The sequence below is a fragment of the Geotrypetes seraphini genome, chromosome 13 (assembly GCF_902459505.1).
Source record: "Geotrypetes seraphini chromosome 13, aGeoSer1.1, whole genome shotgun sequence".
Taxonomy (NCBI): Eukaryota; Metazoa; Chordata; class Amphibia; order Gymnophiona; family Dermophiidae; genus Geotrypetes; species Geotrypetes seraphini.
Genome location: NC_047096.1, coordinates 18093300 through 18117550, shown reverse-complemented (window position 1 = coordinate 18117550; position 24251 = coordinate 18093300). Strand labels below are relative to the sequence as shown.

At 42.5% G+C, this 24251-nt stretch overlaps 1 protein-coding gene across 6 annotated transcripts; it reads left to right on the top strand.

The window, feature by feature from the left end:
- Positions 1–9: 9 nt before the first annotated feature.
- Positions 10–18595, top strand: TAF11 (TATA-box binding protein associated factor 11). 6 transcript variants are annotated; one of them, XM_033917988.1, is made up of 6 exons: positions 10–147; positions 10867–11066; positions 13322–13509; positions 16551–16638; positions 17085–17181; positions 17349–18595. In XM_033917988.1, the coding sequence occupies exons 2-6, from the start codon at positions 10875–10877 to the stop codon at positions 17477–17479; spliced, it is 696 nt and encodes a 231-aa protein (XP_033773879.1). In that variant the 5' UTR covers positions 10–147; positions 10867–10874; the 3' UTR covers positions 17480–18595. The 6 variants fall into 6 exon arrangements, with proteins under 6 accessions (XP_033773879.1, XP_033773877.1, XP_033773878.1 ...); XM_033917986.1 differs by having other exon boundaries at positions 14–165; XM_033917987.1 differs by having other exon boundaries at positions 15–165; positions 10848–11066.
- The last annotated feature ends 5656 nt before the right edge of the window (positions 18596–24251 follow it).

Sequence of the window (24251 nt, the reverse complement as noted above, 5' to 3'; positions counted from 1 at the left end):
CAGCAAGTCCACTTCATCCCGCAGAATACCGGAACAACTAGAGCGTTTGCTCCGGGAACCGGCCCCATCAGCCAATCACCCGGGCTTACCCAGACTCTCTAGGCGCAGCAGTGAGGTCAGTGAGATTCCGGGCGCCGAAATGGAAGAGTAAGTTCGTGAGCCCTGGTAAGCCCCCGGTTTCTTTATGGTTTCGCGCGCATGACAGGTGTTTAAAGACTAATTTGAATAATAACGGTCATGGTTCGTCCAAATGCGACCGCCTGGGCAGAGGCCGCGCGCGTGGTTAATTTACCCTCCCCTTTTACAAAACCGTAACGGGGTTTTTAGCGCCGGCCGTGGATTAATGACTGGAAGGGCCGCAGTGACATTGCCACTGTTTTCTTTATGCGATCTCTTCCTAAGGTTAAGAACATGGTATTTACCAAAAAGTTATTTATGGAGGAGGATATTTCTAAATACAACTTCTGGCCTTTTAGTACATAAGAACATAAGAATTGCCACTGCTGGGTCAGGCCAGTGGTCCATCGTGCCCAGCAGTCCACTCACATGGCGGTGGGAAATAATTTTGTTTTCTTTGTCAGCTTTGAGAAATGTGTTTTTATGGTAGAGGAGGAAATACATTTGTATTTTTCAGTATTGCACTGCAGAGTCTGGTCTTCTGTAACTTCTGGTTAGTAGTTTTTTTGTTGTTGTTGTTGTTTGCATATTTCTATCTGCAATTTAAGGCTTAATAACTTTTCTTTGAATTTATAAGGTAGTCTAAAGAGATAGAAAATGAAGCCTCTTGTTTCTCCCTCCTTCCCACTGCTGTCTCTACCAAAGTTTAGGAGTAGGAGGGTAGTGTTGCTCTTTTTTTAATGGATTAATATACTGCTTTTCTGTGTTTACAATCAAAATAGTTTACATATTATATGAGTGTGCAAGTACTGTACTTATGTAGCCAGGACAATGGAGGACAAAGAGCTGTGGTGGGAATTGAACCCAGTTCCATGTTCTTAGCCCACTGTACTAAACCATTAGGCTATTCCTCAACTAAGACTTGAAATCTGTTGTAGCTTTTTCTCTTATACTCCTCTCTACCCTTATCCAGTGTCTCTCTCTCTCCAAACCCTAGTTTCCAACAGCATCACAGGTACCACTGTTTGTGCTCACAATAACATCAGAGAGAGTGAGAAAGAGCAAGAACAGGTTCATGCAACTTGTCTGTCTCACTCATACTCTCCTGCCTTCAATTAGTCTGTCTTTTTTTCACATGAAGGAAAGAAAGATGGCATTGTATGTGCCCATGGAAAAGAGAAGGGTAGGGGGTCACGGCAGAGAGAAAAATATGCCAGTCAGAGGGATAGGGGAAGGAGAGTCAGACCAAGCATCCTGTCTTTAGTGGGGGTATCTGTGGAAGTGAGATGGTGCCTATGGAGGGAAGGGGAAGAGAGAAGGGAAGATATGGTACCCAAGAAGGGGAGAGGAAGGGAAGAGTAGGGTGTAGAAGACAAGAGAGATTGAAGATGGTGCCTATGGAGGGGAGGGGAAGAGAGAAAAGATGCAAACGAGACAGATATGTGAAGGAAAATAAGTGGAAGAAAGTTGAATGTGAAAGATGTATATAGGGCAAAAAGTGAAGAGGAGAGAGGAAAGAAATAGTAAGTAAACAGGCTGTGACAATGGCGTTCAGACCACAGAGAGAAGGAAGTTACTACTACTTATCATTTCTATAGTGCTACTAGGCATACACAGTGACATGGAAGACAGAGTCCCTGCTTGAAAGAACTTACAATCTAATTATTATCCCAGGACAAGCAGGCAGCTATTCTTGACTGATGGGTGACGGCACCGACGGAGCCCCGGTACGGACAATTTTAGAGTGATTGCACTCTAAGAACTTTTTAGAAAGTTCCAGCTCGGCCGCACCGCGCACGCGCGAGTGCCTTCCCGCCCGACAGAGGCGCGCGGTCCCTCAGTTTCTTAGTTTCCGCGGAGCTAAGAAGACGCGTTTTCAACGGCTGTTGAAAATTTTTTCCTGACTTGCCTTCCCGCTCGCGTAAACGTTTGGCTAATTTGCCTTTTTTCTTTCTTTTATTTTGTTAAAAAAAAAAAAAAAAAAAAATCTTTCAATTTTTTTCCTTCAATTTCGGTTTTCCCCGGCGGGGCCTTCTGCCACCATCGAAGCCTCGGCCTTCGATTTGGCGGAAGCCGTTTTTCCTTTCATGCCCCCTCAACCGGGTTTTAAAAAGTGCCAGCGGTGTGCTAGGCCTATATCTCTCACGGACCCACACAACTGGTGTTTACAGTGTTTGGGTCCTGAGCATCAGGCCTCCTCTTGCACCCGCTGTGCTACTTTGAAAAAACGAACTTTAAAAAATCGCTTAATTCAACAGCGATTGTTGTTCGGTGCCGAGATGTCCGACCCCGTTCCTTCGACTCCGGTTTCGGCACCGATTCAGTCGGCACCCTCGTCTTCGACGCCGCGTGATTCCACACCGGCATCCCAACAGTCAGGTAAGCCGGCTAAGAAGCCTTCCCCGCTGGAACGTCTTCCGGCCTCGAGTGCAGTGAGCCCAATCCTGCCGCCGGTTCGACGCCAGCGGAAGCGCTCCGCCCCTATAGAGGTGAGTCCCTCGACATCGGGCTCCTCATCTCCGGGGCGTCGAGCGGCACCGCAGGTACCGCAGAAGAAAAAAGCGGTACCGGTGCCATCCCTCGATGACCGCATTACGGCCATCCTCCAGGTGCAGCTGAAGGAACAATTAGAACGACTCCTTCCTGCTATCATGACACCGAACCTTCCGGTGCCAGTTCGCACCGAGCCATCGGTACCGGTTGTTGAACAACCTGTATCGGTACCGATTGTGGAACCCGTTTTAACCACTTCCACTGTTTCGGTACCGCTTCACCTAACCTCATCGGTATCGATGCCAGTCCTTGCACCGGAGCCGAGAGCTCATCATCAATCGGTGCAGACTTCGGCACCGGTGCGTCCGATAACTTCTCCGGACACGGTATCGATGAGGTCGGGTAAGTCGATACGCAAAACCCGACACATGCAAACGTCGACACCTGAGTCTCGGGACCATTCTTCCCATGTAAGGGACCCTGATCTGTGGGGAGACTCAGAGGAACCCTTTCTTTCTGAAGGAGAATGTTCCTCAGAGGAGGAGGATTCGGCTGTCCCTGACCCATCCTCCAAACAGGCCACTTCCTCTTTCTCTAGTTTTTTGAAAGAGATGTGTGAGTCCTTGTCCATTCCTTTGGAGGCTGAATCCAAAAAGTCTAAAGCTTTTTTGGATGCCCTTGATTTTGATCAGCCTCCAAAGGAATTTTTGAAACTTCCCCTTCATGACATCCTGAGGGAAACTTTCTATAAGAATTTAGAGACTCCTTTAACTGTCCCAGGGGCCCCACGTAAACTGGATTCTCTATATAAGGTAATTCCCATTCCTGGGTTCGACAAACCTCAACTACCACATGAATCCTTATTTGTCGAATCCACCCTTAAAAAGACTTCAGGAGCCAGTGTATATGCATCTGTCCCTCCTGGCAGAGAAGGAAGGGCCATGGATAAATTTGGTAAGAGGCTCTACCAAAATGCTATGTTAGCTAACAGGGCTAGTAATTATGCTTTTCATTTTTCTTTTTATTTAAAGCATCTCCTTACCACCATGGCTTCTTTCGAGAAATATCTTCCTTCACGAAAGCATTCCACTTTTCACACATGCTTGTCGTCTCTTCTCCAATTGCGTAAGTTTATGGTGAGATCCATATATGACACTTTTGAACTTACATCCAGAGCGACAGCAATGTCAGTAGCTATGCGTCGTTTGGCCTGGCTTCGGGTATCCGAGCTTGATGTTAACCATCAAGATCGGTTAGCCAATGCCCCATGTCTAGGGGATGAGCTCTTTGGGGATTCCATGGACTCAACCACACAAAAGCTCTCTGCTCATGAGACGCGCTGGGATACCCTGCTCAAAAATAAAAAGAAGCCTCCTCCGCCAAGACCATACAGGCAGCAATCGGCCTATCAACGCCGTTTCACAGCCCGTCCATTGCCTACCACTGCTCAACAACCTAGGCGTCAGAGACAACAGCAACGTCAGCCTCCCAGACAACAGCAACAGCAACAAGCTGTAAAACAACCTCCTCAGCAAAAGTCACAGCCCTTTTGACTTCATTCTCCGCAGTATAGCCAGTATCCCTATTCCTGCTCTCCTGCCTCAACCAATAGGAGGTCGACTTTCTCTGTTCCTCAGCCGGTGGGAAGTAATCACTTCGGACCAATGGGTCCTCAACATCATCCGCCACGGCTACTCTCTCAACTTTCAGACTCTTCCACCTCAAAGCCTGCCAAAAGAGTCTGCTTTGAACAGTCCTCAATCAGCCCTCCTTATTCAGGAGGTCCAATCCCTCCTCCTTCTGAACGCTATAGAGGAAGTTCCTCTAGATCAAAAGGGGCAGGGATTCTACTCCCGCTACTTTCTAGTTCCCAAAAAGACAGGAGATCTCAGACCCATCCTGGATCTTCGCGATCTCAACATTCATCTCGTAAAAGAAAAATTCAAGATGCTTTCTTTAGCCATCCTTTATCCCCTTCTAACTCAAAACGACTGGCTATGCTCCCTCGATCTCAAAGAGGCTTACACTCACATACCGATCAATGTAACCTCAAGACCATATCTCCGATTCATGATCAATCATTGTCATTACCAGTACAAGGTGCTACCCTTCGGTCTTGCCTCATCTCCAAGGGTATTCACCAAATGTCTCATTGTGGTGGCGGCTTTTCTACGCTCTCACCACCTGCATGTATTTCCTTACCTGGACGATTGGTTGATCAAAGACACTTCTGCCCAAGCGGTCCTTTTGGCCACCAACCAAACCATCCAGTTTCTACAACTTCTGGGATTCGAGATCAATCTACCCAAATCCCATATCATTCCCACTCAGAGACTTCAATTCATTGGAGCGATCCTAGATACACTCCTCATGAGAGCTTTCCTGCCATCCAATCGTCTTCAGACCCTTCAGTCTCTATGTCACCAGGTACTTCCTCTGCCGTCCATCTCAGCAAGGCAAATGATGGTTCTCTTGGGACACATGGCATCCACAGTTCATGTCACACCTCATGCCCGTCTTCACCTGCGCACTCCTCAATGGACCCTTGCGACCCAGTGGTCCCAAGCATCGGACCCTTGCTCACGACACATATCTGTGACATCATCTCTTCGTCAGTCTCTGCAATGGTGGTTGGTATCCTCAAATCTATCCAGAGGTCTTCTGTTCCATCAGCCTCCTCATCAACTAGTCATCACCACCGACGCCTCCCTGTATGCATGGGGAGCTCACTTGAACGAGTTCCAGACTCAAGGTCTTTGGTCAGCCCAGGAGAGGAAACATCAAATCAATTTCCTGGAACTCAGAGCGATGTTTTACGCCCTCAAGGCCTTCCAACACCTTCTCTTTCCTCAGGTCCTTCTGTTGTGCACAGACAATCAGGTTGCGATGTACTACATCAACAAACAGGGTGGGACAGGCTCTCGCCTTTTATGCCAGGAAGCCCAGAAGATCTGGACTTGGGCCATAGATCATCATCTCTTCCTGAAAGCTATATACATTCAAGGGAAACAGAATTCCTTAGCAGACAAACTCAGCAGAATTCTCCAACCTCACGAGTGGACACTCGATCCCGTAACTCTGCACTCTATCTTCAATCAATGGGGCACTCCTCAGATAGACCTCTTTGCAGCTCCTCACAATCATCAGCTGCCCCTATTCTGCTCCAGACTTTACTCTCCACACCGTCTAACAGCAGATGCTTTTCTCCTCGACTGGTCGAATCTGTTCCTGTACGCCTTCCCTCCTCTTCCTCTCATGTTGAGAACCTTGTTCAAGCTCAAGAGGGAACGAGCCACCATGATTCTGATTGCTCCGAGGTGGCCCAGGCAACATTGGTTCTCCCTTCTACTTCAACTCAGTTCCAGGGAACCTTTTCTTCTTCCTCTGTTTCCTTCGCTGCTTACGCAACAGCAGGGAACCCTTCTGCATCCCAACCTCCAGTCTCTACACCTGATGGCTTGGTATCTCTCGGGCTGAATTCGACTGATACTCTTTTATCTCAGCCCGTTCGTTCCATTTTGGATGCCTCCAGGAAACCAGCCACTCTTCAATGTTACCATCAAAAGTGGATGAGGTTTTCTTCCTGGTGTCTTCTTCATCATCTTGATCCCACTTCCCTAGCGGTGGAGACGTTGTTGGATTATCTTCTTTCTTTGTCTGATTCTGGCCTGAAGTCCTCTTCCATCAGGGTCCACCTCAGTGCCATTGCAGCCTTTCATGAGCCAGTCCATGGAAAACTTCTTTCAGCTCATCCCCTGGTATCCAGGTTCATGCGTGGGCTTTTCAATGTGAAACCACCTCTTAAAGCCCCTCCGGTTATTTGGGATCTCAATGTGGTTCTTTCAGCTTTAATGAAGCCTCCATTTGAACCTTTAGCTACTTCTCCTTTCAAATTTCTCACTTGGAAGGTACTTTTCCTTATTGCTCTTACCTCTGCCAGGAGAGTCAGTGAGCTTCATGCACTGGTTGCAGATCCACCTTTTACGGTCTTTCATCATGACAAGGTGGTTTTGCGTACACATCCAAAGTTTCTCCCCAAGGTTGTCTCGGAATTTCATCTCAACCAATCCATTGTTCTACCGGTTTTCTTTCCCAAGCCTCATTCCCATTCTGGGGAACAAGCTCTGCATACTTTGGATTGTAAAAGGGCTCTTGCTTACTATCTGGAGCGTACGAAACCCCACAGATCAGTTCCCCAACTTTTTCTGTCCTTTGATCCGAACAAAATGGGACGTCCTGTTTCCAAACGCACATTGTCTAATTGGCTAGCAGCGTGCATTTCTTTTTGCTATGCTCAGTCCGGACTGACACTGGAAGGTTCTGTCACGGCCCATAGAGTCAGAGCAATGGCAGCATCTGTAGCTTTCCTCCGTTCCACTCCTATTGAGGAAATCTGCAAAGCTGCTACTTGGTCCTCAGTTCACACTTTTACATCTCATTATTGTCTGGATGCATTCTCCAGAAGGGATGGTCACTTCGGCCAATCGGTATTACAAAATTTGTTTTCTTAAATGGCCAACCTTCCCTCCATCCCTCTTTTTGTTAGCTTAGAGGTCACCCATCAGTCAAGAATAGCTGCCTGCTTGTCCTGGGATAAAGCACAGTTACTTACCGTAACAGGTGTTATCCAGGGACAGCAGGCAGATATTCTTGCGTCCCACCCACCTCCCCGGGTTGGCTTCTTAGCTGGCTTATACTAACTGAGGGACCGCGCGCCTCTGTCGGGCGGGAAGGCACTCGCGCGTGCGCGGTGCGGCCGAGCTGGAACTTTCTAAAAAGTTCTTAGAGTGCAATCACTCTAAAATTGTCCGTACCGGGGCTCCGTCGGTGCCGTCACCCATCAGTCAAGAATATCTGCCTGCTGTCCCTGGATAACACCTGTTACGGTAAGTAACTGTGCTTTACAGACATATTGGACAAAAAGGTGCATCTATATACAATGCTCAGATGGGGGAATTTTAACAGGGGGAATGCTAAGCCAGGTATGGGTGCTTAGCAGGTGGGTTGGAATTGGCTTCAAAGAAGTGGGCTTTGAGCCTGAATTTGAATATGGCCAAAAATAGAGTTTGATGTACTGACTCGGGCAGTTTGTTCCATGCTTACAGTGCATCATATAGAAGGGACAGAGGCTGGAGCTGGCTGTCAAGGAGAAGGGTATAGATAGACTGACCCAATGAGCTGAGTTCCCGGGGAGGAGTATAAGGGGGAGGAGAGATACTGAGGAGCTGTGGAGTGAATACACTTGTAGATCAGTAAGAGGAGTTTGAACTGTATGTGGAAATGGATAGAGTCAATGAAGTGACTTGAGAGGGATAGTGTAGGCATAGTAAACTTGGCAGAATATGAGGCATTAAGTAGAATTCTGAACAGATTGAAGGGGAGAGAGATGGTTTAGTGGAAGGCCAGTGTGAAACAGTTTTGAAGCAGGTTGCAGTAATCTAGGTGAGAGATGATGAAGGTCTTTTCAAGTTTCAAGAAGCTACTGGTTTTGGTGTACTGTTGAATTTGTGAAAAGAAAGAGAGAGGAGTCAAAGATTACCCTAAGGTTGCAGCTGATGGGACAAGGAGGATGAATCCACAGAAATAGAGAATGGGGGAAGAGGAGAGATGGGTTTAGGATGATAGATAAGGAGATCAGTCTTGGCCTTGTTTGATTTAAGATGGCAGTAAGATATCCAGGTACCCATGTCAGACATGGGCCTGAATGTCTGTAGAGATTTCAGGTGTAGAAAGACAGATATGTGAGTCATCGGCATAGAAATGATACTGAAAGCCATGGGAGGAGCACCAAGGGACAAAGAGTAGATGGGAAAAAAAGAATTGGTACCAGGACAGAGCCCTGAGATACACTGAACGATAGTGGGATGGCAGTGGAGGAGGATCCACGAGGGCATAGGCTAAAAGTGCGGTGGAAAAGATAGGAAGAAAACCATGGGATAACAGAGCCCTGAAACCCAAGTGAAGACTGTGTATTGATGAGTAAGTGGTGATTTACTGTGTCAAAAGCCACAGGTAAATCAAGGAGGATGAGGGTGACATTGAGGCTTTTGGATTTGGCTAGGAGCAGATCATTGGAGACTTTAGTAAGGGCAGTTTCTTTAGAATGAAGAGGACAAAAGCCTAATTGAAGTAGGTCAAGGATAGCTCGAAATAAGAGAAAGTCAAGACAACGGTGGTGAACAGCACGTTCAAGTAGCTTGGATAAAACTTTCATCAAGTGTACAAATATTATATAATAAACACATTTAGCTTGAGCACTTGAACATCTTATCATTATAACTTATAATTAAAAATGTAACCCTATCCCACCCTTCCTCAAAACCCTCTATTTATTATAAGATCATATAATTTAAATCCCACCCCCCACCCAATACTGAATTTTTTCCTTTAGAACATTTATTTCTCAGAGAGAGAAAATAGAGTTTTCTGACAGTGAGATTATAATAGGTAAAATTAGCATTTTTTCCTTCTTTATAAGCATACTTTTCTCTTTTATTACCTCTTATACCATCTGATATAAACAGGTCTAAGAAAGCAAATAAAGTCACTTTCTGCAATAAATAGAGCTCTCTGTGCTTTACAACAGGCGGACAGTAACAGGTCAATGGCCCTGGAGCAAACAGCAGGATAATCCAATCTGATTTCTAAAATGTCATTGAAAAAAAAAACTTCTTAAAACAGCTATACACAGGGTCACCAAGTCCAAAGCTGAGCTACAACCTGGGAAAAATGTATGCCCATTTTTTAATAAAATGACATGGTGTACGTACAAATTACTCAGCTACACAACTGAGGACTTTAAGAAGGATAAAACACCAGGCCAGAATAATTTAGAACAATATCTTACACTTATGTACAGGCTGTCATAGTCTGCCTCCTCTCCTGGGGCAGCATTATATTAGATTTTAATTTTCTACCTTTCCCCAACCCCTTTCATATACACACTTCTGTTTTCAGTTAGCTTCTGGTTCCATGGCTTAATTTTAATTTTTGGTGGAACTCAGTATGTCACATATATAGAATGGAAAGATCAATAGCGGTACAGAATGGAAATTATAAAAATTTTATTAAAATATGGGAGCCATTAACATCTTTCTGTCATGATTAGATGCCATTTTTCTATTAATTCCACATCATTCAGTAATTCTAATTTAATTTTTATGAACATGTTTAGTCAGTGTTTTTTCACCTCTTCATTCTTATTCCTCTTTAGCTAAAACTTTACCAGTTATTCTAGCTACCCAGCAAATTTTAGAAAACCAATCCTTATAGTATTGTGCCTAAATGTATGTATGCTAATAGTACATAAAAAACTAATTTCTCTATATTGATATCTGTATTAATGTGAAAAAACTTCATGTTGCTCACCAGTTCAAGAGCTTTCCAATGTTGGATGTCTCATTGAAACTGGATAAAAAAAATGTAGGTATTCCTATTTATGTTGGTTGTGTGTTGTGATAAGATGTAAACTCCATGGAGTAAGGACTGCCTCTTAGCTGTATCTGAATTACATTGTGCGGGCATAGAAATGAAAAATAATATAAATAGGGTTGCAGATTTAGTGCATTAATTATGCAATTAACATGATAAACTTTTGTCGGAACCCACTGCTTTGCTGGGTCTGAAAGAGCTTGATGTAACTTCCTGTTTCTGGGTCATGTAGAGCCAGTGGCAGCATAATTCCCTAACCCCTATACGTCCTGTTTGTCTGTCCTAATTAGACTGTAATCTCTATTGAGCGGGGATTATTTCTGTACTGTGCTTTCGTCAAGTAACTGTGGGACAGGCACATGGAATCTCTTAGGGCGAGGAGGAGATAGTGGATGCTGTGGATGGGCAGACTGGATGAGCCATTTGGCCTTTATCTGCTATCATATTTCTAAGTTTCTATGATAAGTAGTAATAGTAGGAATTTATCTTTCCTAAAATGCAACCCAAACCCTTCTACCTGAACCAGATGTGAAAAGGAAAATGGATCAGTATCTGCTGTGCAGATCTAGAGAGAAAAACATCAGATGCAGAGAACATTAAATTACAGTACTACACGTTGCCTCCCATACAAACATTTTGTATCTGTTTAATCAGATCCATGTAGTGATATATAGCATCAACTTTGGGAGGGAGGGGAAGGAAGTAAAAATATTTGGGGGGGGAACGGGAAAGCTTTGCAAAAGGAAAAAGCATTTTCACATTGCTGTTTTTATCTAATAAATGACACTGTGAGTGAAATTTTGAAGGTTTTTGCTTTGGCAACAGAGCTTAGGATGGAAGAAGCAGAGGAGCAGAGTAATGAGAAGGGAGGAGATCCAGTGCCAGCCCAGGAACCTCCTGCTGCTGATTTGGACTCTGCATCCACTGCTGATGTAGAGGACACACCATTGGCTTCTACTGAAGAAGGTGCATGCAAGACAACAGTTGACTCGAAAATGGACACAGAGGAAGAAGAAAAAGAAAAAGTAAGATTATTTTCTATGTGGCAAATTAAATGGGAAAATGCCCATCTGACAGCAATGGGCATTGAGACCCTCCATCTGTCCACAGAACAGATACATTGCATCCAGCTCCAATTTAAGCTTCTCCTATGTTGCACTGAGCAGAATAACCTGCAAATAGGTCCTAGCAGAAGACTGCAGAGTGGCTATTCAATCACTTATTTTTGAGCTAGGATAGTAGTCGAGAGGTATAATAAATCAGAAATTCAAGCAGGATGAGAGGGCAATATATGGATGATTTTAAGCATATAACTTTTTATATTTCTTTTTATTTTTTATTTTTATTTTGTTTTAAATTGAAAGATCATTCCCTGTCCCCCTCACTATTTTTTTTTTTTTTGGGGGGGGGGATATATTGCTCCAAGATGAAAATACTTTACAGAAATCAATAGGTAATTGCAGAATGCAAACAGTCATTGGTCAGAATTGACCTGGATTTTGAATCTGAAACTTAAGAGATATAAGTGGATTTTTTCCTATCTTGATATGGATTCTCTTTCTTAAGATCACATTGGTACAGTGTGTGCACTGCTTTGCCCGGCTAGTAAAAGGTGGTTTCACAAGTCTGAATAAATTATATGTGGTTATGTTTATCTTTATTTGATACTAGTCTTTAAGCCCGTTACATTAACGGGTGCTAGAATAGATGTCTGTCTGTCTGTGTTTCTTTATCTCTCTCTCCTTGGCCGCTGTCTGTATCCTTCTGTCTCCCCCTCCCCCCCCCCCCCCCGAGCAAAGCTGTCTGCCCCCAGCACCCACCTCCCCCCCAAATGTCTCTCCATGGCCCTCTTCTGTCTTCCACCCCAGAGCAAAGCTGTCGATCCCCAGCACACCTCCCCCCAAAGCAGCCCCCTTTCCCTATCTCTCCATGGCCCCTTCTGTGTCTCCCCAGCACACCCCTCCCCCCAAAGCAGCCCCCTTTCCCTCTCCCTGTCTCTCCATGGCCCCTTCTGTCTTCCCCCAGAGCAAAGCTGTTTGCCCCAAGCACACCCCTCCCCCTAAAGCAGCCCCCTTTCCCTCTCCCGCTGACTCTCTCTCTGGCCCCCTTTCTCTGTCTGTCTTTCTGTTCCTCTCCCTGCCCCTGTGTCTTTCTTTCTTTCTGCCTCCCTCCCTCCCGCTGTCTGTCTGTCATTTTTCCCCATTTCCCTGTGCAGCAGCATTTCCATCCCACTTCCCTATGCAGCAGCAACAGCATTTCCCTCCTATCCCCCCCTTTCCTGTGCAGAAACAGTAGCAGCATTTTCCCCCACCCCCCCCTTTCCCTTCTCTTACCGCGATCTGCTCTTCTCTTCCCTGCTCCGTTCGGCCCCTCCCCCTTCTTTTACTGCCGTTGTCCTACTCCATCCGGCCTGCTCCTGACCCTCCCACCGCCGACAAACCTCGGGGCTCCAGCCGCGTAGGCAGCACTTTAAACACGCTGCTTTGCGGGCTTCTACTGCCGATTTCCTCTGCCGTGTTTATAGTGCTGCCTATGCCGCTGGAGCCCCGAGGTTTGTTGGCGGTGGGAGGTTTGTGGAGGGTCAACGGCCGGAGCGGGGCTGCTGTCCACCACTCGGTTGCTGCTACTTGCCTATGCCGCTGGAGCCGGGAGGTTAGGAGAGAGAGAGAGAGCACAGTCGCGTGCCTCCAGCCCCCGCATGCACCCTGAGGTTTAGAATGTTGCCACAGAAGCATACCTCAGGGCGCCAGCGCTCACGAATTTTCAAGAGCGCATACGCCTCTAGCATTTTATTATTATTGATACCGCCTTTCATTTTCAGATATCAAAGCGGTTTACAATACATTGAATAGTAAGTTTTCATATCTGTCCTGGCAGGCTTACAATCTAACTATGGTACCTGGGGCAATGGAGGGTTAAGTGACTTGCCCAGGGTCACAAAGAGTGGTGCTGGGAGAGGTAAACAGTCATTTTATTTGTTTACTTAGAGCACAAAAAGAGAACTAGTAAAACAGGTAGCCATGCTTTTTAGAGGTTTTAGCTTTCTTAAAAGTTGCCATTTAATTGATGATTAAGTTGTAAATGAGAGGTGTGCAGCTACATAGTAATAACTAATAAAGAGCTATTCAAAATTACAAAGAAGCATGTCAACGTGAATTTCCAGAGTAACACAGACAAGCCTGGACAAAAATAACCAATAGTTGCAATGACATAACATACTGCACAGTTCTTATAAGCTGAATTTTTGGTTAAAGACAGACCTTTGCTATTATCTTAACAGGTAAAGGAACAGGAAGCTTCTGAATCCTCCTCATCCTTGGTGGTGGCGACAGCAGCAGCAACAACAGAAAGAGCTGAAAGAGATGACGGTGCATTACAGTCATCCCAAGCCAAGAAGATGAAAATAGAAGTGAAAGAGAAGAAGGAGAAAAAACAGAAAGTGGATGAGGATGAAATTCAGAAAATGCAGTGAGCTTGTTTTTCTTTCTCTCTTATTTCGGTTGTAAGTGGAGAATGGAATCTTAGTATGCTATTCCTTAGCACCAGCAGCAGATGAATACAGAGACTAGTGTGCCCATGTACCAGCAGGTGGAAATAAGAGTCAATTCAGTGCTCTCTGTCTTATTTGATGGAAAGCCTCCTGGACATTTAGGATGCTCTATCTTCAGCAGGCAGATGGATATCTGTCTTCTAGCTCCTGGTCTCTGTTGCTGGGCTCCTGTACTTGTGACAGTTGAGCTAGGGATGTCTGGCTAAGCTGTGCCAGTGAAACTAAAGTGGATAGAATAGAATTGCTAATCAGTGCAATAGATGTGCTTGTTTATGAGTGCAAATTAACTCAAAATGCAGCATAGTGTCTGCATTTGCATGGCATGATGACTGACAATGTTTGTGCAGCATGGTCCTTACTCTCTCCTACTCTGTGCATTGCCAGTATACTGACTATTCTCAGAGGCCTCTTCAACTCTACAGTGACGGTAGTTTTCTCTATCATGTTTATACTATCCCAGTTCCAACTTTCTCTACTCTATGACAGCAGTTATTATGGCTGTCAGGCTTCTCTTTTCTTACATCTTATTTATCATCAAGAACTATACAATTTCCAATTTCAAGCTCGGTGTAGTGCCACTTCCGCATGGGTGGCACACTGGTAGCAGCTTAGGAAGGGGAACAATGGCCACCCAAGGGAGGCATTCTGATAGCATTTGGTTCCGTCACTTCAATTCCTTTTGTCCATTATGGGACCATTTCTTCTTATGTGCACAGTTTCCACTACTTTTCTCTAGTACAGAGCCAGTGTCTTCATTACTACTTCCTGATGGCATCTTATTTAACTAAGATAAGACAGTGGCAGCCTCTAAGGTGAAGTTCCAACTTTCTCTTATTCTAAGTATTTCCCAAATCTGCAGTTACACGGCAGTTCTGCTAGTGGAATCTGTCTCTTTATGGTTGTTCTGTTTTCTCAGGACTTACCCTGCTGTTCCACTCACAATTTTTTTTTTTTTGGGGGGGGGGTATATTGCCTGTGGTGTGTTCCAACTTGACTATCTAGAGGAGTTTCCTGTGTCCTTTTAGCAACAGTTTCTTTAGTTGGCTGCACTGGAACTTACTCATCAGCTCTAAGGCTGGATTCTGGCCTCTACCTGCTGAGTTTATAGGCTAACACTGATCAAGTACCTGCTTATAGCACTCCTAGGCAGCACAGGACTATTTGAGTCATAACTGCCATCCTATCATATGGCTTTCTGCTTTTCCATCTTCTTCTGCAGAAAGGAAAACATTCCCGTCTCAAGATTCTATTTTCTGCAATGGTGGTGTTAACAGATGTCATTTACACTTCATCTGCTGCTGGTGCTAAGGAAGGAAAAATTATATCTTACTTGCTAATTTTCTTTCCTTTAGATGCAGCAGATGAATCCAGAGCCCCACCCTATTGGTAATTCAGCACTTGGTTGTTGTTTTTTTTATTTATCAAAATTTTCAATTTTTACAAACAAATCTTGACAAAGAAATAGAATTACAATTGAAAAGAATTATAGTAATAATCAATATCAACCAAATTTAACATTTAGAACTCTGTTAAACCTCATTATAAAGGAAATTTGAGAACTGAGGCAAGATGTTGAAAAGACAGGAAATGAATCAAAAATACTGTTAGGAAAGACTAGATTTACAACTGGCGGGCTTGTTAAGCTTCATTAATTCCATCTTAATTCACATTTGAAGGGTGGAGATAGCTATTGGGATTGGAGGCTTCCTTGCTTCCAAGAAATTTTTCAGATGTTCAGGATTAAAGAATACAAAAAATTTCTCCTCCATTTTAACAATACATTTCCAGGGGAACTGCAGGAAAAAAAGTCCCTTTGAGGTCCAATACCAGGGGTTTAAGAGCCAAAAAGGCCTTTCTCCTCTGTTGAGTGGACCTACAAAGGTCAGGAAATATCAAAGCTGAATTATCCATAAATTTTTCATCTTTAAATCTGAAATACATTCGAAATATCAAATTCTTATCATATTCTAACGCAAACGTAGCAATAAGGATTGCTGTATTTGAAATAATATCAGATCTCTCCAGTAAGCCAAATATCTAAACTGGCCTGCTGGTTCTGCAATGGGATTGATTTTTTTCAGTGGACTACCCAAGGAAATATAATATGTTTTTGTTATCGGGGGCATAGATTCAGCAGGAATTTTCAAGACCTCTCTGAAATATTTCTTTAACATCTCAATTGGTTGTAAAATAGGAGATTGAGGAAAATTCAGAAACCTTAAATTCAAATGTCTCATAATTTTCAAGTCTTTCCATTCTCTGGTGAATATTCAGATTATCCGTTAGCAAAGCTGTTTGAACTTTCATAAAATTCAGCACTTGTTTTATCTCGCTATAGGTTTTGCAGTATTCCGCTTTAGTGGAACTCTTAGTTGGCTGTTGGTTTCATTGTATATTCAAGTTGACCTATATGGGAAAGGAGGTTTTCTTCATGGGTATCCAGTTCTTTCTGCTTTAGCTTGAGCATACTAATTGGCCAGGAGGCTTTCCATCCAATAAGATAAGTCAATTCAGTGCTCTCTATCTCCACCTGCTGGTAGATGGGCCCAACCCACTGGTCTCTGGATTCATCTGCTGCATCTAAAGAAAAGAAAATGAGCAGGTAAGATATAAGTTTTCCTTTATTTTATTTGCATTTTAAAATATTACAGATTGAAACAAATGGATATTTTCTAGGGATTATCTTAAGCTTTGTTAGACTAGGCAGAAAGGTTGCAGTTTCTGCTGGTGTGGGTATGCATAGCTATGTGATATCTGAAGATGGAGCCTATGTGGTCTCAGCTTATCATCCTCTTAAGCTATTTCTCGTGTTGATGCACTGAAATGTATTACAACCTGTAAACAATTCAGATTTCTCTAAGACTAGCCCATCTGCTGTTAGAACTGCACTTCTGAGAAACCTATGAGGCATGCAAGATCTTCTAAAGGGTTGTATATGTCTTTCTCCCCCTTCTCACAGGATATTAGTTTCTTCTTTTTCTGAAGAGCAACTGAATCGTTATGAAATGTACCGTCGCTCTGCTTTTCCTAAGGCAGCTATCAAAAGGGTAACTGTGTAACTCTGTCTAACTACTGTAAAAAGGTTTCAGCATTCCTAAACCTTGTTGTACTAGGCCTTTACAATCATGCAGATTTAGCAGCCTGAATCTCATTTAGTCTAAAACTTTGTGCATCCCATGATAATGCATGCATCCAAATTATTGGGCCTCTAAAAAGATCATACAGTTTACACATCCTGAATACCATTGCTTTTCTCTTATTGTTTATTACAACTTGATATGTTGCCTTCATTGCAATACAGTTCAGGGTGGTTTACAATAAAATTTAAACAAAACAAAAAAGCAAGAATAGAACACCACTAGTTAAATAGGACTGTGACACATACTCATAACAGAAACATAAACATTTGCATCCTGATGCTACAAGGCTGTGCTCTCCAATACTTTTGCTTCTATAGCTAATAATAAGAAAATGCTTCTTTTTTTTTTTTAAGTTAATCCAGTCTATCACAGGCTGCTCTATCTCTCAGAACGTGGTCATTGCTATGTCTGGAATTGCCAAAGTCTTTGTGGGAGAAGTAGTGGAAGAAGGTGGGTATCAAGTTTTAATATTGGAAGGAGAGGGTAGTTGGTTGAGGAATATGTCATTTTTACGGGGTTTTCCTGTTTTTTTTTTATAAAGACCTTTCAACAGGACAAATAGATCTTTTCTATGATTGTGTTAATAGATGACACTCACCATGATCTTATGTCTTTAGCTCTGGATGTCTGTGAGAAGTGGGGAGAGTCACCACCTCTTCAACCCAAGCACATGCGAGAAGCTGTCCGAAGGCTGAAATCCAGAGGACAAATTCCAAACTCCAAACATAAAAAAATCATCTTTCATTAAAACAAGCACTGTGCAAGGGTGATAAAAGATCTTATGGAGAAAGAGTTGTCTGTTGTGTAATCTAACATTTGTAGTGAGGATTTTAATACTTGGAACAGATTTTCTGTATGGATGCAGCGTGCAGAGAAACAAACTAGAAGATTCTAAAAGTTACCATGCCTAAAGGTTTGTGTCTCCAGTAAGAACACAGTAGTAATGAAAGTGAAAATATTGCCAGGAACCTCAATTCCAATTTCTGTAAGAGACTGTCCCTTTAGTGCACAACATCTTTTCATTCATAAGGAAGGAGGAACGGCCTTGTGGTCAGAAGTGCTGCCTCATCCTCCTGAGTTTGTGAGTTCAATGCTAGTGTTGCCTCCTGTGACCTTGGGCAAGCCACCCAACCTTCCCTTGCCCCAGGTACCATAACCAGACTGTGAGCCCACCAGTACAGATAGGGGAAAAACCTTCAGAGTACCTGATCAATGTAAACTACTTAGGTTAAAGGTGGTATATAAACAACAAACTGAAACATAACAGACTTTTTTTATCTGAGAGTTTGTTATGGCAATTTAGCGTCAATGTTATAGTTATATGTGTGCTGCTGGCTAGAGGAGTTTATATCAAGTTATCATTTCAAAGGCCTACAGTTCATATAGCAAAACCTGAAAGTACAAATACATAGTTTTCTGACTGGTGGCTGTCCCCACCACACCTATCCCTATAGAGGGAAAGGTCTGAGGAAATTACACTGCCTTTTTAGTACATAAATTAATCCAGTATAGAGAAATATAACCAGAGATTTGAATCTGCCCATAGTTGTAAATACAAATTTTAATTGTTTGAAGCATTAAAGGAAAATAACATTCTGTCTGGGTTATCAACAGGATCTTGTAGAAGGGGGAATGTACGAAAAAAATTTGCTGACAAAAATTAGTTGTTTATTTTTTTTCTGAAACTGTACATAAATGTTTAACTGTGAATTTTTAATATGATTTATAACAGATTGTTTTCTGTCATTAAGCAGTGTTATGTAGTTTTGCAATTATTATATTTTGAAACTTTTTTTTAAATGACTGGGTTCATGCTATGTAACTTTACTGTTACGGATTTTCAATAAAACAAGTTGAAATCAAAGTCTATCTTAAAGGGAAACAGTTTTAATGAGAAGCTACAACTGCCAGAGGAGGACTGAGAATATGGAACTTCTTATACTTTTTAGTCTGGAGAAGACACTACCAAGAACAGACATAATGAAGATTTATAAAACTCGGTGATCCTTTACTCCTTGGTTGCTTGATGGGCATCAGAGCAGGTTACTTAAAAAGTATTTTACTGAACTGTTTTGTGAGGTCAGGGACCAGTAAGCTGGGAAGCCAGAAAGCACTACACATCCACTCATTCTGCACACTCCTTCCATCCAATAATTCAGTCCAGACCAGAAGGTGCAATTCCAAGCAAAAGGGGAAAACACACAAGTTCTCAGAATAAACTATTTGCAGTTACAAGTAGAATAAAGGTAATCTCCGTGTTAAATCTTAACACAGTGCTAGCGAAGTGCACTGCTCACTACAGCCTCCCAAGTGCTTGGAATTGCTCACTTTGCCACCCCAGATTCAGTGAGGGAAAGGATTCCCGGCTGGTGTACCTCTGCTTGGTAAGGAAACTCACCAACCAATCAGGAATAATGAGGTGGGAGCCTGAATAAAGTGCCTGTTATGTAGACGAGAAAGGGGGGGTACTGACCGGGCTCCCCCAGGTTTATCCCCAAGGCACAGAAGCTAAAACCCCCTAGGCTACAACCAAGGCTGAATGCAATGGGTGCCAAACTAGAGACAGCTCACAATTCTACTGTTCTCTTATCTCTGCCTGCAGGTGGCTGGAGCAGTCTGCTGATGATGACAGGGAAATCTCAATAATGAAAGGTTCTTAATAGAAAGTCCTTTACTGCTGTTTCTCCCTCAGAAAGATCACTTATGAGGAAGAAGTTTTTCAGGAAGATAGTTCGGTTCTTTGAGCTTTCCTAGAAGCTGGTTTGTTCCCTGATGGGTTTCACTACTGAGGTTCTTTCCTAAAGCTTCTCTTGGAAAGATGGCTTCCACTGCTCCTCTCCTTATTTCCATGGTCCAGATGCACTTGAAATCTTTGCAGGAACACCATAGGTTCTGTTTACTGTTTCTTTGCACCTCCTGTGTACTGGCAGTATTAGTCAAATCAGGAACTCCCTCTGTATTTTTCCATTAATTTATATTCTGCCTCAAACTAAAGCAGACTATAACCAAAATCATAACAAAACAAATATACAGCAAACTCACAAAAGAAAATACAATATATCAGTATAATCCTGAAAAAATAACACACATTAATAAATACTTGTCATGCTCACTTAATGGTGCAGTGGCCAGGGGAGCAAAGAGCCAAACACAAGCCAATCCTTTGGACTTTGTATTTATAGTCTATTTCAGGTATTTATAATCTTCACAGTCCATAAAGTTCTTGGGGGAGCACAATAAAATATAACACAATAAACAAACAGAAACATGATACCTTTTTATTAAACTAAATGTAATACATTTTTAACTAGCTTTAAAAGGCCAAAATCATCTTTCTCGGGTCAAAACAATATTTGATCTAATTGTCCAGACCTGAGTAAGAAGGTTCTGTCTTTTCAAAAATATGGTAGCTGGGGTGAAAAAAATGGTTAGAGTGGTGAATATGGTATACATTGAAGGAACTGGGCAGGCTTGCACGGTCTGTGTCCTATATATGGACATTCTGTTGAGAACGGGCAGGGGAGGGCTTCGATGGCTGGGATGTTAAGATGAGCTGGAGTGAGCTTTGATGGAGACTCCAGTAGATGGAACTTAAGCACACTACCGGGCAGGGCTCTGGGTTTCTGGCCCAGAAATAGCTAAGAAAAAGGACCTTTTAAACTAAATAATTAAATTATAGTAACATAACATATGTTACCATAATTTAATTATTTAGTTTAAAAGGTTCTTTTTCTTAGCTATTTCTGGGCCAGAAATGGAGCATGTATGGTTGGGCAGACTGGATAGACCATTCGGGTCTTTATCTGCTGTCATTTACTATGGCCACTTGAGTTCAGCTGGTTGCAACCAGTTGTCTATGGTTGCAAAGTTCTACAAAAAAGTACAATAGTGGCTCATGTAGTAAGGTACTACATATTAGAGAATGACACGGGGACAAATTTTTTTCCGCTTTTTGCCCCATTCCTGCAAGTTCCATCCTCCATCCTCTGCACAAGCCTCAAACACTTTAAAATCATAAGTGTTTGAAGTTTGTAAGGTTAAGACAGAGCTTACAGGAAAGGGACAGCAACAGAACTCACGGGGATGGAACGGGGAAATTTAGTTCCTGCGGGAACAGGGAAAAATTTGTCCCTGTGTCATTCTCTACTACCTATCAAATAAGGTCATGTTCTCAATGTCATGGGAAAGAACCCATTGTCTTACTGTATTGTCTGCCCCAGGGAGGGGGCAGCGTGCTTACAAAGGCCTTGCCAGTCCCACCTCTGATGCATATGAAACATGCCAGAGGGGACAAGATCAATTTTGTCATTGTGAGCAGATGGGGAAAGTGATTGCTGTTGTGGTTCTGAAGGGACAGTAGTGGTGGAGGTAGGTTTAAACTTTTTAATGAAATGCTACCTGGGAGAGGAGAGATTGAGGATGCTGAATGAATAAATGGGAGAGAAAGGGTGATATTGGCAGGTGGGGGAGGTGAATGAATAGAGAGGGCAAATGTTGGCATGGAGAAGAAGAGATAAGGGAGAGATGCTTGATGGAAGGATAGGAAAAGAGAAGGGGCAATATAGGATAAGTGGGAAAGGGAGTGATTCTGGACAGGTATGTGGCAGGGGAAAAAAGGAAAAGAGATGCAGAAATACTGAGACTAGTAGAAGGGGTTGATTTTGTGTTTCGGGGCTGATGGAGGAGTAAAATCTGCAAATCATAAAGGACAGATTGAGCCAATCCTGATTATACCCCAATTGAATGCACTAGAAGTTAAAGAACAAGAATAGCCTTACTGGGTCAGACTAATGGTCCATCAAGCCCAGTAACTCATTCTCATGGTGGCCAAACCAGATCCTTAGTACCTGGCCAAAATCCAAGGAATAGCAACATTCCATGCTACCGATCCAGGGCAAGCAGTGGCTTCCTCCATAACAGATTATAGAACTTTTCCTCCAGGAAATTGTCCAAACCTTTCTTAAAACCAGCTACGCCATCCAATTTTACCACAACCTCTGGTAATGTATTTCAGAGCTTAACTATTCTCTGAGTGAAAAAATATTTCCTCCTATTGGTTTTAAAAGTATTTCCCTGAAATCTGAGGTTCATATTGTTTTGTTTATTTTAGTAATAATGGGGATGATGAGAGGGTGAGGGTTTATATATACACTTTACAATACTGTAGGAAGATTTTCAAGTGTTGTTTTTCAAAGTTATTTATTTTGTTATTTGTACACTTGATGAAAGTTTGAAAATGAATAAAGATTATTAAAAAATAAAATAAAAGTATTTCCCTGTAACTTCATCGAGTGTCCTCTAGTCTTTGTAATTTTGACGGAGTGAAGAATCGATCCACTTATACTGTTCTGCTCCACTCAGGATTTTGTAGACTTCAATCATATCTCCCCTCAGCCATCTCTTTTCCAAGCTGAAGAGCCCTAACCTTTTTAATCTTTCCTCATATGAGAGGTGTTCCATCCCCTTTATCATCTTTGTCATTCTTCTTTGAACCTTTTCTAGTGCCGCTATATCTTTCTTAAGGTAAGGAGACCGGAATTGAACGCAGTATTCCAGATGAGATTGCACCAAGGAGTCTTGTTAACCATCCCTTTTTAAATAATTCCTAGCATCCTGTTTGCTTTTTTGGCTGCCGCCACACATTGGGCGAAAGGTTTTAACATATTTTCTACGATGACACCCAGATCCTTTTCTTGGGTGCTAACCCCCAAGGTGGATCCTAGCATCCAGTAACTGTGATTTGGGTTATTATTCCCAATGTGCATCACTTTGCATTTTTCCACATTAAATTTCATCTGCCACTTGGACGCCCAGTCTTCCACTTTCCTAAGGTCCGTCTGCAATTTTTCACAATCCACATGAGTTTTAACAACTTTGAACAGTTAGTTTAGTGTCATCTGCAAATTTAATCACCTCACTCATTGTTCCAATTTCCAGATCATTTATAAATAAGTTAAATAGCACCAGTCCCAATACAGAACTGTGCGGCACTCCACTGTTTACTCTCCTCCATTGAGAAAAATTACCTTTTAACCCTACCTTCTGTTTTCTATCCGATAACCAATTCCTAATCCACAACTGAACTTTGCCATCTATCCCATGACTTTAATTTTCTCAGGAGCTTCTAATGAGGAACTTTATCAAAAGCTTTCTGAAAATCTAGATACACTACATCAACTGGCTCACCTTTATCCACATGTTTATTCACACCTTCAAAGAAGTCAAGCAAATTGGTGAGGCAAGATCTCCCTCGACTAAACCCATACTGACTGTCTCATTAAATCATGTTTGTCTATATGTTCTGCAATTTTATTTTTTATAATTGTTTACACTATTTTGCCCGGCACTAAAGTCAGGCTTACCAGTCTGTAATTTCCCGGATCTTCCCTGGAACCTTTTTAAAAATCAGTATTAACATTGGCCACCCTTCAATCTTCAGGTACTACAGACGATTTTAGCGACAGGCTACAGATCACTAATAGCAGGTCAGCAATTTCATGTTTGAGTTCTTTTAGTACCCTGGGATGTATACCATCTGGTCCAGGCGATTTATCACTTCATAACTTGTCAATTTGGCTTAGTACATCTTCCAGATTCACCAAGATTTCTTTGTTGCTCTGCATCATCACCTTTGAAAACCATTTCCAGTTCAGGTAGATCTCTTACATCTTCCTAAAGATCAGTCTCTCTGCTATGGCCTTATCCTCCCTGAGCGCCCCTTTTGCTCCTTTATCATCCAACAGTCCCATGGATTCCCTCACAGATTTTCTGCTTTTTATGTGCCTTAAAAAATATGAGTTTTTGCCTCTTTTGCAAGTTTCTCTTCATTTCTTAGCTTTCTTTATCAATGCTTTACATCTAACTTGGCAGTGCTCATGTGTCTTCTTATTTTCTTCATTTGGATCCTTTTTCCATTCTTTAAAGGATTTTTTTTGGCTCTAATAGCCTCTTTCACTTCACCTTTTAATCATGCTGGCTCTCGTTTCCGCTTCACCTTTGCTGATACATGGAATACGTCTGCTCTGGGCTTCCACAATGGTATTTTTAAATAACATCCATGCCTGGTTTACAGTTCTAACCTTTGCAACTGATCCTTTTAGCTTCTTTTAACCATTTTCCTCATTTTATTATAGTCGCCCTTTCAAAAATTAAATGCCTCTACTATAGATTTCTTTTGCGACGTCATTCCCAGTATCAGCTCAAATTTGATGACGTTATGATCACTGTTTCCCAGCGGGCCCAACACAGTTAACTCCTGTACTATGCCTTGCATTCCACTAAGGACCAAATCTAAAATAGCTCCCCTCTTATCAGTTCCTGGACCAGTTGCTCCAAGAAATAGTCATTTATGATGTCTAAGAATTTTACCTCCCCAGCACTCCCTGAAGTAACATTTAACCAGTCAATGTTGTGATAATTGAAGTCACATACACACACAAAAAGCTTTATCTCCTTCTGCTGAGGTAGAAAACACAACAATCAGATTGTAGTGGAGAAAAAGCCTCACAACCAGTGAAGGA